Raw genomic sequence first — 14646 nt, 5'->3', positions numbered from 1 at the left:
GCTTCACAAGTTTGTACGTGACTCTAATACTAAATATTGTTATTTTCCCCTTAAATTTTAATTAGCCTCACCGTGAGGTCTACTGCATCAAAGAACTCCCAAAGAATAAAACTCGATTACGTTAACAAATTGCAATCCAGGGGAGAAGGAGTACGTGTCCTTCAGTTACTGCAAAACGGCATCGCATGCGGGCGTTTTGAAGGTAAAGAAAACGAAATCCTATCTCTAGGCGTCTAGCGCCAGTTTCGGTTTCGTATCCTTTCGTGATCAAACCATTCAAACATCAACATCAAACACTCCACTATATATAATGTTCTCTCCATCTCTATCCACTGTATAACGTACTATCGGAAATCGTAGAATTTAGAAATCTCTCTATCTAAATTTCTCACTTAAGTTCAGCGGTACTTTCCCTGTTTAATCTTAATCTCTGTTTTCCGTTTGGTGTTTTATATTTTTTTGAAAAGTGAGAATTTTTAGTTTGATTTTGAGGTCAGATTCAGATCTGCAATCTTGGAAATCGGTGGTGGGTATGGTTTGGTTTCGGTGATTTGAAAGCTTTCTGAGCTTTAAGTGTTTTTGAAGTTTCCTTATAGTTTGTTAGCGTAATTATTGTTGTTATTTTTTCTTTTTTTTTTTTTGTTTTTAATCATTGTGTTTTATTAGTCAATTCGGTGCAATTCAGTTCCTTATATAAAGCTCTAAGCTTTCAGTTGTTCTTGCTTCGTTGCTAAAATTGAAAAATTTTCTTTTAATATATATATATATATATATATATATATATATATATATATATATATATATATATATGTTTTGGGCAATTCCCAGGTGATCTTTTTCTTTTTTGAGCTGAAATTTATAGGCTGGTATGATTAAGGAATATAATTTGTGGGTTTTGAGTAAAATTGGTGGCGATGGTGAATTTTTATTTTTATTTTTTTTTTAATGAAAACTGTTCGTTCTTCAGGAATTCAACAATAATGGCTAAGGAAGCAGCTAATGGAAATCACAACTCTGCATCAAAACCACCACCGACCCCATCTCCTTTGAGATTCTCCAAGTTCTTTCAGGTGCTAAAAAAAAAAAAAAATTTATTATTATTATTTTTTTAATAATCCTTTTGTGCTATTATTGACATGGCATAGAATTATGGTAACATGTTTCCGGCAATTTGTGGATAGGACTCCCTTTTCTTGCTACTTGGAGTTGTTTTTAGGGTGAGACAATGTTAAACTCAATTTTTTCTCTAACACTGAAATTTAGTGCAATGCAGTTAGTTGCTTACCATAATATGTTAGTTGTAATCTAATTTTTTTTTCAATTTAAGTAATGAAAGAAGGTGTTAAAAGATGGAAATAAAAAAACAAGAGATAGTAAGCCTTCGGAAAGAGGAATGCAAAATTTAAGCCTGCCAAAGATTCTAAATTGGTTTTTTAAGATTTTGGTGGCTGATTGAGACAGTAGAAGATAGGGTTAACTATTAAATTGGCCGGTCCCAATTTGAAGCCTAATATGCTTTTTCTTTTTTTTTTTTTTTAAATTTTTTTATTCACTTTGTTTGCACTTTATTGTTTTTACCATTAGATGAATCATTATTAATTCATCCAATGGTGGTAATCTACAAAGTTTTACTTTTTTAAAAATAAAGTAACCATTGAATCTCCCTTCCAATTTGCCATAATAGCATACACTTGAAATAATTGCAACTTGAATAAGTTTTTTTAAACCCTAAAAGATATGCTGTAGCTTGTGGCTATTCTTCTGCTTTCATTTTCATAATTTTGTGTGTTGTTGAGATTATTTCTTGTTTTGTAATTTTAATGATAGCAATTGTTTGTTATGAGAAAGCAGATTGTTTCTTTAGAGCCAGCATGGCTTGTGTAGTTCTGTATTATCTGATAAAACTTTTGCTTTTGGTGGCAGTCCAATATGAGAATTTTGGTCACTGGAGGAGCTGGATTTATTGGCTCTCACCTGGTGGACAAGTTGATGGAAAATGAAAAGAACGAGGTAAGCACATTTTCAATTTAAAATCTCTGGTATGAAGATATGCAAATGGAGTGTGATGTTTTGTCAATTTATATATTTATTTTTGATTTAACATAATTCCTCTTGCTTAGCAGTTAAACACACGTGCACACCCCTTGCACAAGAGACAATGATGCTATGTTTAACATTAAAAACTTCTTCATAGAAGGTTTTAACCTCTATTTGTGTATTTCACTCAGGTGATTGTTGTAGATAACTACTTCACTGGCTCAAAAGACAACCTGAAGAAATGGATTGGTCATCCAAGATTTGAACTCATTCGTCATGGTACTGTTGTTCTGATCTTAAATCTTCAGTGTTTCACTGCCAATCCATGTTGATAATGGAAGAATGGGGTTTTTATATTAAATGTTGCCTCTGTATCTTTCTACAGATGTCACTGAACCATTGCTTATTGAGGTTGACCAAATATACCATCTTGCTTGCCCTGCTTCTCCAATCTTCTACAAATACAATCCTGTAAAGGTATGCGCGTCTGTGTAATTGTATATAATGCACCTCTGTTCCCTCTTCCTGATAGTAGTCCCTCTGGTGAGTTCTGCTAATATTGATATTGAGTGGCGGTTTGATCTATAACTTTCCCCATCTTTGACAGACCATAAAGACAAATGTGATTGGTACATTGAACATGTTGGGTCTTGCCAAGCGTGTTGGGGCAAGGTTTGAGACTAATGCTCAGTCTCTTTGATAATACCCAGTTTGGCATTTTTATATTACTAATGGCATAATAATTGGAAACAGGATTTTGCTTACCTCAACTTCAGAGGTGTACGGAGATCCACTTGTGCATCCTCAGGATGAAAGCTATTGGGGAAACGTCAATCCAATTGGTATGTTTACTGTTCTGTACAAGAACTTGTGAATTCATTCAACTGCATATATTGGTTGCTGGAATATGGTTCAGTTGTTGAAGGATTTCCATGTGACTATGCAATCTTTTTTAATCTTTTTTTGTGGAATCATGATGGTCATTTGAAATTATATGAGATGTGATAGCAAATAGGATTTTTAGGGTGGGTGGGTGGTGAACCTTATGATTATGATAAGCTTGACCTGGAAAACAAAAATTCCTGTCCAACTATTTTTTGTTGAGGGCTTATTACGTATTGAATTTATGCTTTCCGTTGCTTTTAAGATAAATTTTTATGCATGGAGTTTTTTTAACGGTTTAGGAGGTACAATATGTGCTTTGGCATGCAAAAAACTTGTGGTGTTCATGTGTACTCTGTGTTATAACAGATTGATTGTTATTCTTATGTTTGCGAAATTTTCCAGGAGTTAGGAGTTGCTATGATGAGGGAAAGCGTGTAGCTGAAACTTTGATGTTTGATTACCATAGACAGCATGGGATTGGTAAAGTGCCTTCTCTTATCACTCTCTCATGGTTAATTTTGTAATCTGGAAGTTTATTTATTTTTTAAATTCTTACCAAAATTTGATTCTCTATCAGAGATACGAATTGCCAGAATTTTCAACACATATGGACCGCGCATGAACATTGATGATGGGCGTGTTGTCAGCAATTTCATAGCCCAAGCAATCCGGTAATTTGTTTAAAAGTCAGATCTAAAGAGGACCTACTACTGTTAACATTTAGGTCTTTTTAGTAATTATGTAATTTTGATATTATTGTCACTTGCTTTGTCAATAAATATGCAGTAATGAGCCCTTGACTGTTCAAGCACCAGGAACACAAACCCGGAGTTTCTGTTATGTGTCTGACATGGTATGTAAGAATTTAATCATAGCATTTGATAATGATGAATGATTGAAATGAATTATAATAAGGTGCTAATCATAATTTGTCTCACATTTGGATGTTAATTGTCAAAGGTTGATGGTCTTATTCGATTGATGGAAGGAGAGAACACTGGGCCTATCAATATTGGGAATCCAGGTAATTATTTAAACTCTGTAACAAATAATTGGCTTCTTTCAGGCACTCTAAAAATAGATGAAAAACCTTTGTTACTGTTATTAAGCTTTGGCTTTTTGATGTTTTAGGTGAATTTACAATGCTTGAACTTGCTGAGAATGTTAAGGAGGTTAGTTCAGTTTTGCCTACTCTTTGAACCTAACTTGAATTGCTTTCTTTTCGTTTAGTATATTGAGGCATGTGATACTTGCTGAAGCAAATAATATATTTGCCACGTTGTTGATGGCCTTTTATACATAATTGTGGATTTACAGCCTAATCTTTATCCGAAAATTGTCTATCCAAAGACAAAACTGAAAAATAAAAGAGAAAAAAATATAAGCTTTCCCATGTACAAAGTTAATAAATTTTTGGGAACTCATAATTGATCAATGTGACTTGCAGCTTATCAATCCTGATGTGAAGATCGCTATGGTGGAAAACACACCAGATGATCCTCGTCAAAGGAAGCCAGACATTACAAAAGCAAAGGAGCTGCTAGGATGGGAACCTAAGATCAAGCTGCGTGATGGTCTCCCACTTATGGAGGATGATTTCCGACAGAGGCTTGGGGTCCCCAGAAAGAATTTAAATGCATGCTGCTAGAAAATTTTTACTGGAGCAAATAGTCGACACCCCAGTCACCTGTTTCTTCCAATGTCTTACTATAATTTACAATAAATGGATTGTTCCCTTATGATTTAAAGTAGGCAATAGTGTAAACAGTAGAACTTGCATCTATTGATTCAACCACTTGGTACATGAATTAATCATGAGAGAAGCATTTTTATAACATTGATAAGTTCGCAGCCCCTTGTTTTTTTTTTTTTCCCTCTTTTTCCCCAAGTTTTTATTCTATATATCTAAAACAAATTACTACAAATTGCACCAAATCAGATCATATGCGTTCCTAACTGCCACATTTTTGAGAGCATGCATTAGACACCTTTCTGATGGAAGTTGATGTCAATGGTTAATTACTCCATAAGCCTGGCAGCTATCATTAACCTCCATAATTATTGCCCAACAGAGGCTCCTTGCCCAAATGGCTTTGGGCCAGGACTACAGGATCAAGCCAACCACTCCTTTGACAAGCCTACTTCCCATATAAATGTAACCTCCAAAACATGCTGACTCTGTTTCTTTGGAGTCGCCAACCGGTGCAGTTTCAACCTCTATGAGTACCGCAGAAATCAACCACCACCTAACTGGTACCCGCCAATCCAAAGCTTTTCCCCTCACCAACCAGTTGGTTCAGTGAGAGGCATCGCTTAACGAATTAAGCAACAATATACACTCGCGTTTCTCCAACATCAGTTTAGTGATGTTTATAAGAATTTCCTCACCGTCATTCTATTTGTTATAGCAGATATAAAATAAATAAATCATAGAAAATCCTTTTTCTTTTTGGAGAAATTTTGCGAATAATTATTAATTCTTTTCATGCACATTTGATAGTTAAGTACAATAGCAAGGCCCAATACGCCCTAAATGCAATGATAAAGCAGTCTACTGAGCTGAACTTATATCAACTTTGATAATATTAATGGAAGTAGCGGAAGTAAAAAAAATGACATGCTAAGGATTAAAAATACATTCAAAATGGGATTTCTAAGCTTCTGCAACAACTTGAGATTTAGGTTTTTTCTCTAAGCTTCTGCAACAACTTGAGATTTAGGTTTTTTCTCCTTGTTTTTCACGAACTTCTTACTTGCTGCTTCACTATCTTCAGTTTCTGTTCTGTTCTCAATCCTTGCAAAGACTGGTTTAGGCTGAGCCATGACCTGACCGCCCTTCAGGCCACCCCACTTGGTCTCGCTCTACAGTGCAAAATCCAGTAAAAAATTAATAAAACAAATAGAGAAAGGAGTGTTTCTGGCATTCATGCATGCATGTAGATAATGGACAGAAGCGTGTTTCCATGTGTGCACGCGTGCACGCCTGCAGAGAGAGAGACCAACCCATGTAACAGTGTTAAAATGGTCCTTCGAGTAGCCGAGCTGAGCATATATTCTCCAACATAAACTTGGTGCGACAGGGGACAAAGCAATTGCTATGATCCTCATTGCCTCCAATATAATCACGAGATCCTGCTCAGCATCAACCAAAATAAAAATAGCATTTCAATAGCATCTCATGCTAGGTCAGTTTTTTACAATGTGCAATTAAGTTCAACTTCTAACCATTTATCTTATGCTCATAACACACACACACACACACACACACACACACACACATATATATATATATATATTTTACCTATACTATGGAGCAGTAAGTGGTTTACTCATTAGAAGATTGACAAATTCATTAATATTTCCTCTGTCAAAATTGAAGTCATTGACGGATAACATTGAGATCAAACATTGCTAAAGACATTCTTCAAGAAACAGAGGCACGAATGAGATACCTTTGCAGCAGCTTCAGAAGCAGCACCCCCTTGCTTAAAGAGAGACCATGGAGCACGCTCATCCATATAGACATTGCCAGCATTACCAATCTCTAGAATAGTCTCACAAGCCAATGAAAGGGAGAGATTTGCATAATGAATCCGAGCCTTTTCAACCTGTAAATACAGTATTTGGAGGACATTATTTAAAAGTCTATTTCAGAATTCAATTTTATTGGTGCTACCAGATTTACGTTAGAGGCAAAACCGAACTCTTCAATTGTGAAAGGAACTGCATGGATAAAAATTATAATGTAGGATTCGAGGCAAAATAAGTCATTCCACTTCTAGTGATTGAAATATTTGAACAGAAAAATGGATATATTTTTTACTAAGCTCAAATTTAATGACACTAGTATCAAAAGTTTCAGAGGCCTACCAACTTCTCAACAGTGTCTTTGAATGCATTTCCTTCAGCTGCAATAGCTGAATCATCCACCAAAGTTGATTGACAGTTCTTTTTAAGAAGTCCGAGGGTACGGTTAAGGAGGTTTCCTGCAGAGGATGAGTAAGGACCATGTTATCTTTTTGACATGCAATTGGAATCAGTATGTACATCTCAGCTTCCTACTTAAATAAACATAAAAATTCATTAATTATAAATACCTATAGTATTGGCGAGATGTGCATTGACAATGTTAACAAAACGTTCTTCAGAGTAGTCCCCATCATTGCCAAACTCCACCTCTCTAAGGAAGAAGTACCTGACTGCATCGGACCCAAATTTTTGAACCAACTCGTTTGGTTCAAGTGTATTCCCTAATGACTTTCCCATCTTCAGGCCATCCTATCATTTTCAAAATAAAAAGCATTGCTGCATGAAATAAAATTAGGTGTAAGAGGAAAAAAAATTAAATTAAAGGCTTGCTCATTCATACAATATTGTCACTATAGTTAACAACATGAATTTCATGTTTCAAATAAGTACATTTGTAAGATGTTAACTCCAAAATCAGTATAAAGTATTCACTAAGAAAACTAAAAAAAAATTCTTCAAAGCAACTAAAATCACTAACACAAAATAGTCCATTAACCTTTTGCTATTTTTTGGATTTTTATGGTCTTATATCGGACCAAACTATCCATTTACTGCTAGAGCCAAGGCACAGGTGCTCATGCAAATTGTCAATTGAAAAGATTTATAAATATAGTCACTAGCTTGGCATGCAATGTGCTTTCTGAATTTGAAACACTAGGAATTCCCTTTTCTTCCTAATCTGCATTCAGATTTTCTTATCTGTGATCTGTACTCCACCTTTGGGTTAGAGTCATGATCTTCAACAACACCAATATTATTGTTACAAAATCTTTTAAATAAACCTAAGAATTTGAATCAATCAATCTTTATTCACTCAAATGTAATGAATAGTCCTAGAACTAATTTAAGCAGCCGACAAAGCTAAGACCAAAAAGAGAGAAGTACACATGCACAACCTAGTTCCCAAACCTATATAGATGACATTAGAGGGAGAGTAAGATAGAATTACTAGAAGTACCCCTAAGAGTTGGCATAATTAGATCCTTGTTGTTTCAAAAATATGCACTCTAGTTTTTGTGGTTTGGTAAAGAGTGCAATACTTTTGTCCTTCACATGAAAATGCTAAAAAAATTTTCTTCACTTTCAAAATTAGTACACTTAATCACTTAAGATGTAACACCCTAGTCCATCAAATTCTTAGGTTTTAGCTGATGGTAGCACAAAGACTAGAATTTTTTTTTTCTTTTGAAACAAAAGGACCTCAGTGTTTATTATGTTAGATCTCTTGGGGGTTCTAGTAGTTTTCCCAAATAAAAGAAAATTAAAAAAAAAAGGCTTTGCACTTTCTACTCAAGAAGCCATTATCTGTTTTTCCCAAAAAAATAAAAAATAAAAAATTAAAAAAAAAACTATCTGGAAGAGTACAAGCAAATGGTTTGATCTTGAGAATTCCAACTTAAAGGTTGCAGCATTGCACACATCTAAATCCTACTGCAATGTGGGTCAGCGACTGCTGTGGGACAAGAAAGCATACCATCTTGTGCATCCAAAGTCCAATGGCCTACCAGCCTACACTGATCCAAAAAAGAAGGACAAGTAGAAGATGAAAAACGTTATCTACTCTAGAAGTGGTCCTACCCTTTAGCATTTTTGCATGTGAAGCCTTTCAAGCTTTGAAATGGCAACTTCATAGCTGGACAGTTTTCAATCCAGAACCCTGGCCATTGCACTTGGCAATGTCCCAAAAAAAGATCTAGCATCCAAAGTAAAATAGAAATAGCTATTTTAAAAGGAAACGATGTGGTATATTAGGGTTAGTAATATGAATACCTTTGTCAAGAATCCATGCCCAAACACCACCTTAGGGAGGCCTAGGCCAGCAGACATCAGCATAGCCGGCCAATAAACTGCATGAAAACGTAAAATATCCTGCACAAGAATAAGAGAACCATAAGAGAGAAATTGCCAACTGAATTCTGTTTAGATATGTTTTTGAGGAAAAAGGGACTCAGATTCATAAACAAAGAAGCAATAAGTAAAACAGGAAAAAAGTGGAACAAAGCAATTAAAAAGGTAAGACCTTTCCAATTAAATGCAGTGATGCAGGCCAGCCAGAAGAAACAGCACTTTGCAAATTAGTTTGTTCCTTGTCCTCTGATAAAGCTGATAGATAACTACTCATCAAAAGTAAGAAGGCAGTCAAGTAACAAATTGAGGCAGAAAGGTTACAATCTATACTCTATTCTATGTTTTTAGTGAGCTGTAGACAAAGAAGAAGACTTAAACAAGTGTATTGATCAAGGAGGGACAAGCTCATAATATGATTCTGAACTAGATGAGAAAGAATTATACCCCAATAAAGCATCAAACCAAACATATATAGTCTGCTTATTGTCATTAGGAACAGGAATGCCCCAATCCACTGATGCACGAGAAATTGAAAAGTCTTTCAAGCCACATTTGATCCAGCTTTGCACCTAAAAGTAATGATAGTAGAAAAGTGATGTTAAATGCAACTCCCATGGATGGAACAAAAAAAAAAACAAAAGAAAAAAGGAACCCTATAAGTAAATACAAAACGCTAGTGGGACTTCAAAAAGCTAACTACTTGACAGAAACAATAACTTTTAGGTTCAAAAAGAATAAAAAAATTAAAATAGCAAATGGAAAAGATTGCCAGACACTAAAGAAACTATCAGATTTCTATTTCTTCCATGATAGCACAAGTAAATGTCCAGATAATGAACAACAAAAGCACAAGGTATCCCAAGGCAACATTCCAGGCACATGCTGCAAATCACATTAATGCCAAACAAAGATAAGTAAAGTTAAAAACAAACCAAATTAATGAAATTTTTCTATCCCACATTGCCACTCCCTAAAATCACTGATGTCCTTTTACGTTTGAATTTGAAGTCACCTGCTGATACATGGAAACCTGGAGCTAGAAGTAAAGGCAAAAGGGCACGTTAGAATCCCTATCATCAATCAGAGTACCATTAAAGGACAGTACAAACATTTTCTTGGCACTTGTAAGAAAGTACCAGACTTGAACTTGAAAAGTAGGCTCTTAGTTATCCTATATGGAATTGTAGAGTTCATCAGAATTTAGAAGCCAAATTCACCAAGCCATAACATTAAAGCTAAAATTAGCACCAGAGGTTGACCCGTAACTGACAGAATTTTCAGCTCAATTTTTGATAAGATTCCTAATTATTATTCAGTTCGTTTAAAGTGTGCAGGAACTGATTCCATACCACCAAAACTTTCTAAGTAAAAATAAAGCCAGATCCCTTGTCTTAGAAAAATTAAGACTCCAGAAAACAGACAATTAAATCTGTTTTCAAAAGCATGTCTAGGAGACTTCAGCTCAAGAAAGAACATACACATACGTATAACTAGTTATTGGATATTGTAAACTATCCATAAAGAATATATCATCAGTAAGACCAGAAACTCTTAAGATAGTAGTATTAGAGTTGTCATTACTTTTTATTTTTTTAATTTAATGTTGACAGTAATACATATTACTAGTAAATATGCAGGTAATGGGTAACATGAACTTATAAGTTCTAACTTGGCATTAACCAAAACATGATTATATTCAACACAACAAATTCATAAGCTTCTAAGATAATGTTTATAAAATAAAAAAGAATGCTTCAATTTAGCTGAGAAGAAAATAAAATTGTTCATTCCCAAACCTCATTCAAACGGAATGAAGGCTGCACAAAATTTGGATTCTGTGCCAAAGTTTCTTCTAATAGTTTTTGGTACTTTGACAAGGCAAAAAAGTAATTATCCTCTTTCCGCTGAATACATGGCTTTAGATGCATGGGGCAACAATTGTTATCAAGTAGCTCCTTTTCATCCTGCAAAATTAGAAAGCTAATGTTGTTACTCACCAGCAAATATTAACGTCAATAATAGTTAAAGATTTGTATCAAAAAATAAAAAAGTCAAAGAAAATGGGGTTACTAAATGCATTATAAAAAACATAGACTAGGAGAGTCATCTCATATCAACAACACAATTTTTTTTTTCTCTGAAATTTGAAAAGAATGAAAAACAAGGAATTTTTGAAATTTTTTTGTCTTTTCAAGTCTCTGTTTGTTCAAGAATATCATATAGAAGCAGAATTAGCAGCATCAGAACCCTCTCAATCCCATTAATTGCAAATACAAAGCAATGCATCTAAACATAAAGCCTTGAAAATGATATTGCATGAAGTAGATGGAAATGCAAGTGGCCACCTTATACTCCTCACAGCTGACACAGTAAAGTCCCTCATAGTCAGCACGGTAAATGTCCCCATTGGCAAGAACCCTAGAATAAAATTCCTTGACAATTGCTTCATGCCTGGGATCGGTTGTCCGAATGAATTTGTCATAAGCAATTTCTAACTGCCCTCCAGAAAACATAAAACAGGTACAGCAATCAGAACATCCACAAAAATCAAACCAGCAAGTTGAAAGAGTAAAATTGTCAGGTGGAGAAAAAAATTCACATCTTTCCAAAGTTTCTTGTAAGCTTCAGATACGACATCACAGTGCTCACTTGGGCTGGAGCCACAGGCAGCTGCAGCAGTTGCAATCTTCTCTCCATGCTCATCTGTGCCAGTGACGAATATAACCTTCTTTCCTAAAAGCCTCTGCCGATTGATATAAGCAGCAAGAATCAGCCTCTTTTATCCAACACAACAACCACAGAAACTGCCAACTATCTCTATATTCCATTGAGGAACACAAATTTATAAGTAAAACCACAGTAAATATAAATATTGAAAATGCAAGTGACTAAAACAAGATTACAAAAAATGCAGATAAATTGTCAATAAGCTAAACCTTCAACCAAAATCAATCCAATTCACACATGCTGACCAGAAGCAATCTGACCAAATGACAGTGCGTATAAACAACATACACATACACTTGTCCTAACCGATCAGGCTAAAAATTCTGCAACAAAATAATAACTTAACCTGAAATCGAGCTATGGCATCAGCAGCGATGGTGGTGTAGGCACTACCCATATGCGGAGGAGCATTCACGTAATAAAGCGGAGTTGTGAGGACGAATGTTTCTGCTGCCACTGCTTCGCCGTTTTGGGCACTATTGGGATTGCTATTGGCAACTGTGCAAAACGCAGCCTTTCGGGATTGAGAAGAAGAAAAGAAGAGTTTTGTGGGAAAACTGAGACGATTCTTGAAATGGGCAGTTGTCGTTGATCTTGCACTGATTGAAGAACATAGACTGTTTAAAAGGGAAAGAGTGTTTTGTATCGAGTAGTTTATTCTCGCAGCCATTTCTTTTCTTCCCTTCCCCTTAAACTCAGTACTAGGTTTCTCACTGTTCAGGGCGCACTGTTGCAGCTTGCAATCAGCTTTTGGTTCTTATTGAAACACAGAGGCCTATCGATAAAGGGCATCAGATGAGGAAAGGAGGGGAGAGGAGAGGCCTATCGATAAAGCAGCTGCGCTCGGTTTTGGTTCTGTTAGCCCAAACTGCAGGATTAAATTTACATAATTACGATGTCGTTTTGGGTTTGCTTATGCACGTCATTTCCTTAATTCAGTTTCGCTGATCACCACCGATTTGGAAACTCCATAGCTAGACCACATCTTGTCTTGAAAAGTTCTGTATTTCCATTTTCTTTATCTCGATAGTCAAAATCATTGATCAATGGGTGCAGTTTTTCTTCTTCTTTATTACTTCCTCCATTCTATTGTTTTTTGATTTTCTTTTGTAGACTTGGGCTCGGGGATAGTGATCTGGGTTTTGTTTGTTTTGTTGTGTAGTTGCATTTTTAAGTCAAAGACACTAAGCTGAAAGTGATAGTGTTCGCTACGAAGCCTGCAACATTCTGCCATTTTAAGGTGTTTTTTAAGGTGTTTGATCTGGTCTTTGATTCACTTTCAATTATTTCAGCATGATTTTTTCTATTATTCTCACTTGGTTCTAAGTTCCTAGTTACCATGATTAGTTGATGATCCTGATTTATTTTGGTACTTGATTTCCTGCATTGATCCTATAGTTATGTTGCTGCCGCATGTATGGAAAATATTATTTTCCAAGTTTGTAATATGCATTGTCTCTTGGTTTGATCCTTTTGGTGTCTTATTGGGATTTTTGTGAATGGGAAACAAAGAAAATTGTTTGCATGGTTGTTTTGGCCGCGGCTATTTAGGATTAAGATATATGTATCCATCTTCTTGTTTTGATGGATCCTGGAGTGGAGTTTCATTGCTAGAAATGAACTGGCAGAGTGTTATGATAATATAGCAAATTTCTTTAAGCAAAAATTTATCATAAGCTTGACCAAATCCCATAAGATATTCTCTATTTTGATCATTTTTAGATGTGTCCAGAGCCCCATGTCTAAATATTACAAGAAATTAACTTTTTAAGCTCCAAGCTCCGAGATAGTTGCCATGGTTACAGTTCTACACTTGTAGAACTCCCAAGCAAATTGGACCCTAGGTGGTACAATATTCTAAATCCTAACTAGAATATACCTATGCCTAACCACCCAAGAAAATAAAAGTATAAATATCCAGCATTTTCTATGGCCCTACATCTCCACCCTAGGACAAAATCACTCAACTTTCTGAGCAAATTGCTGCTGTACCCCTGAGGAGCGACATCAAATTGGCCCTACTCTCCAATACAAGTTAAAGCATCCAAAACTGCAGCCAATTTCAACTGAAGGCATGGACTTGGGTCCCCAAGGAGCCCCAGCAGCTGAATCTAGAAAGACTGAGGAGAAGATGGAGAAAACAACCTTTGATATGAAGCTGGAGAAATTTGATGCAGCAGCAAATAATCATGGTGATTAAAGAGTTCAGCCCTTTTAGGGTTGATGGAGGGCAAAGTCCTGGTTGAGAATCTGCTGCTCAGAAATCTCACATCAAGTCGAACAATTTCCTCCAGATTCAATTACTCCAGTTCCAAATGACCAAGAAAAGAAGAAAAAACATATAAAAGCATTAACAACAGCAAATCAAATAGCTAATACTGGAAAATGGTACGATCACCCTCCATAGCCAGAAGACAATCAGAAGAACAAAAGTTCTCATTTCTCATTTCTGAGAAAATACACATCCATATGCTTAGAGTTCTTCTTCAGAAACAAGCATGGTCTTCATTCATTATACATCTGACAACCAAGCAAAGAAAGATCTTCTATTTTCAGATGTACCCCAAAAAAAAAAAAAAAAAGACGTTCCACCTTTAAAAGGCCAGTTGCTCTAGTCTGTGCACCGAGCATTTCCATAATGACATATGAAGCCATGAGAATCATGATTAGATCGTTTAGAATTTTGCAAAGAATTATATTCCAACTTTTACTATTACTGGCATTAAAAGTACACAATTGTGATGAATTTGTTTTTCTTTTTCATCTATTTGACTGCAAGCTCCTTTAATATTGCTTTCTTGACACGGGGCAGGAACAGGAGAAAGTAAAGAGTGGAAACTTACAGGGTTTTTACCGTACAAGGGTAAGTTAAAAATAAAAATTACAGAAAAAGGGTGCGGTATGAAAAATTTACGAGATCAGGGTGAGAAAAATTAAGAGTCCTAAAAACACTAGTGTAAGTAGCGTTTTAATGTCCAAAACGCTATTACTGATAGCGTTTTGTACAAATTAAAAAAAAAATAAAAAAAAAACAAGCTGGACGCTACTTATAGTAGCGTCCAGCTTTGTTTTAATTTTTTTAATATTTTAAATAAAATATAAATATTATTTTAAAAAATA

At 35.3% G+C, this 14646-nt stretch overlaps 2 protein-coding genes across 5 annotated transcripts; one reads left to right on the top strand and one right to left on the bottom strand.

Moving 5' to 3' along the window:
- The first annotated feature begins 180 nt into the window (after positions 1-180).
- On the top strand, positions 181-4759 carry LOC110658642 (UDP-glucuronic acid decarboxylase 6). 4 transcript variants are annotated; one of them, XM_058133571.1, is made up of 13 exons: positions 181-202; positions 968-1070; positions 1924-2010; positions 2229-2316; positions 2423-2514; positions 2645-2709; positions 2791-2879; positions 3325-3402; positions 3500-3593; positions 3709-3775; positions 3883-3946; positions 4054-4094; positions 4370-4759. In XM_058133571.1, the coding sequence occupies exons 2-13, from the start codon at positions 981-983 to the stop codon at positions 4568-4570; spliced, it is 1056 nt and encodes a 351-aa protein (XP_057989554.1). In that variant the 5' UTR covers positions 181-202; positions 968-980; the 3' UTR covers positions 4571-4759. The 4 variants fall into 4 exon arrangements, with proteins under 4 accessions (XP_057989554.1, XP_021672038.2, XP_021672039.2 ...); XM_021816346.2 differs by lacking the exon at positions 181-202 and adding an exon at positions 236-404; XM_021816347.2 differs by lacking the exon at positions 181-202 and adding an exon at positions 430-526.
- Positions 4760-5487: 728 nt separating this feature from the next.
- Positions 5488-12579, bottom strand: LOC110658641 (methionine--tRNA ligase, chloroplastic/mitochondrial). Its single transcript, XM_058133570.1, has 13 exons — positions 11873-12579; positions 11399-11542; positions 11145-11294; positions 10596-10763; positions 9244-9368; positions 8972-9065; positions 8722-8820; positions 7020-7200; positions 6793-6908; positions 6375-6530; positions 5926-6054; positions 5643-5784; positions 5488-5604 (listed from the first exon to the last, which is right to left on the bottom strand). The coding sequence occupies exons 1-13, from the start codon at positions 12194-12196 to the stop codon at positions 5576-5578; spliced, it is 1857 nt and encodes a 618-aa protein (XP_057989553.1). The 5' UTR covers positions 12197-12579; the 3' UTR covers positions 5488-5575.
- Positions 12580-14646: the final 2067 nt, after the last annotated feature.

Source organism: Hevea brasiliensis, chromosome 14, assembly GCF_030052815.1.
Source record: "Hevea brasiliensis isolate MT/VB/25A 57/8 chromosome 14, ASM3005281v1, whole genome shotgun sequence".
Classification (NCBI taxonomy): Eukaryota; Viridiplantae; Streptophyta; class Magnoliopsida; order Malpighiales; family Euphorbiaceae; genus Hevea; species Hevea brasiliensis.
Note: the sequence above shows the minus strand (reverse complement) of the source record. Positions and strands in the feature narration are given on the sequence as shown.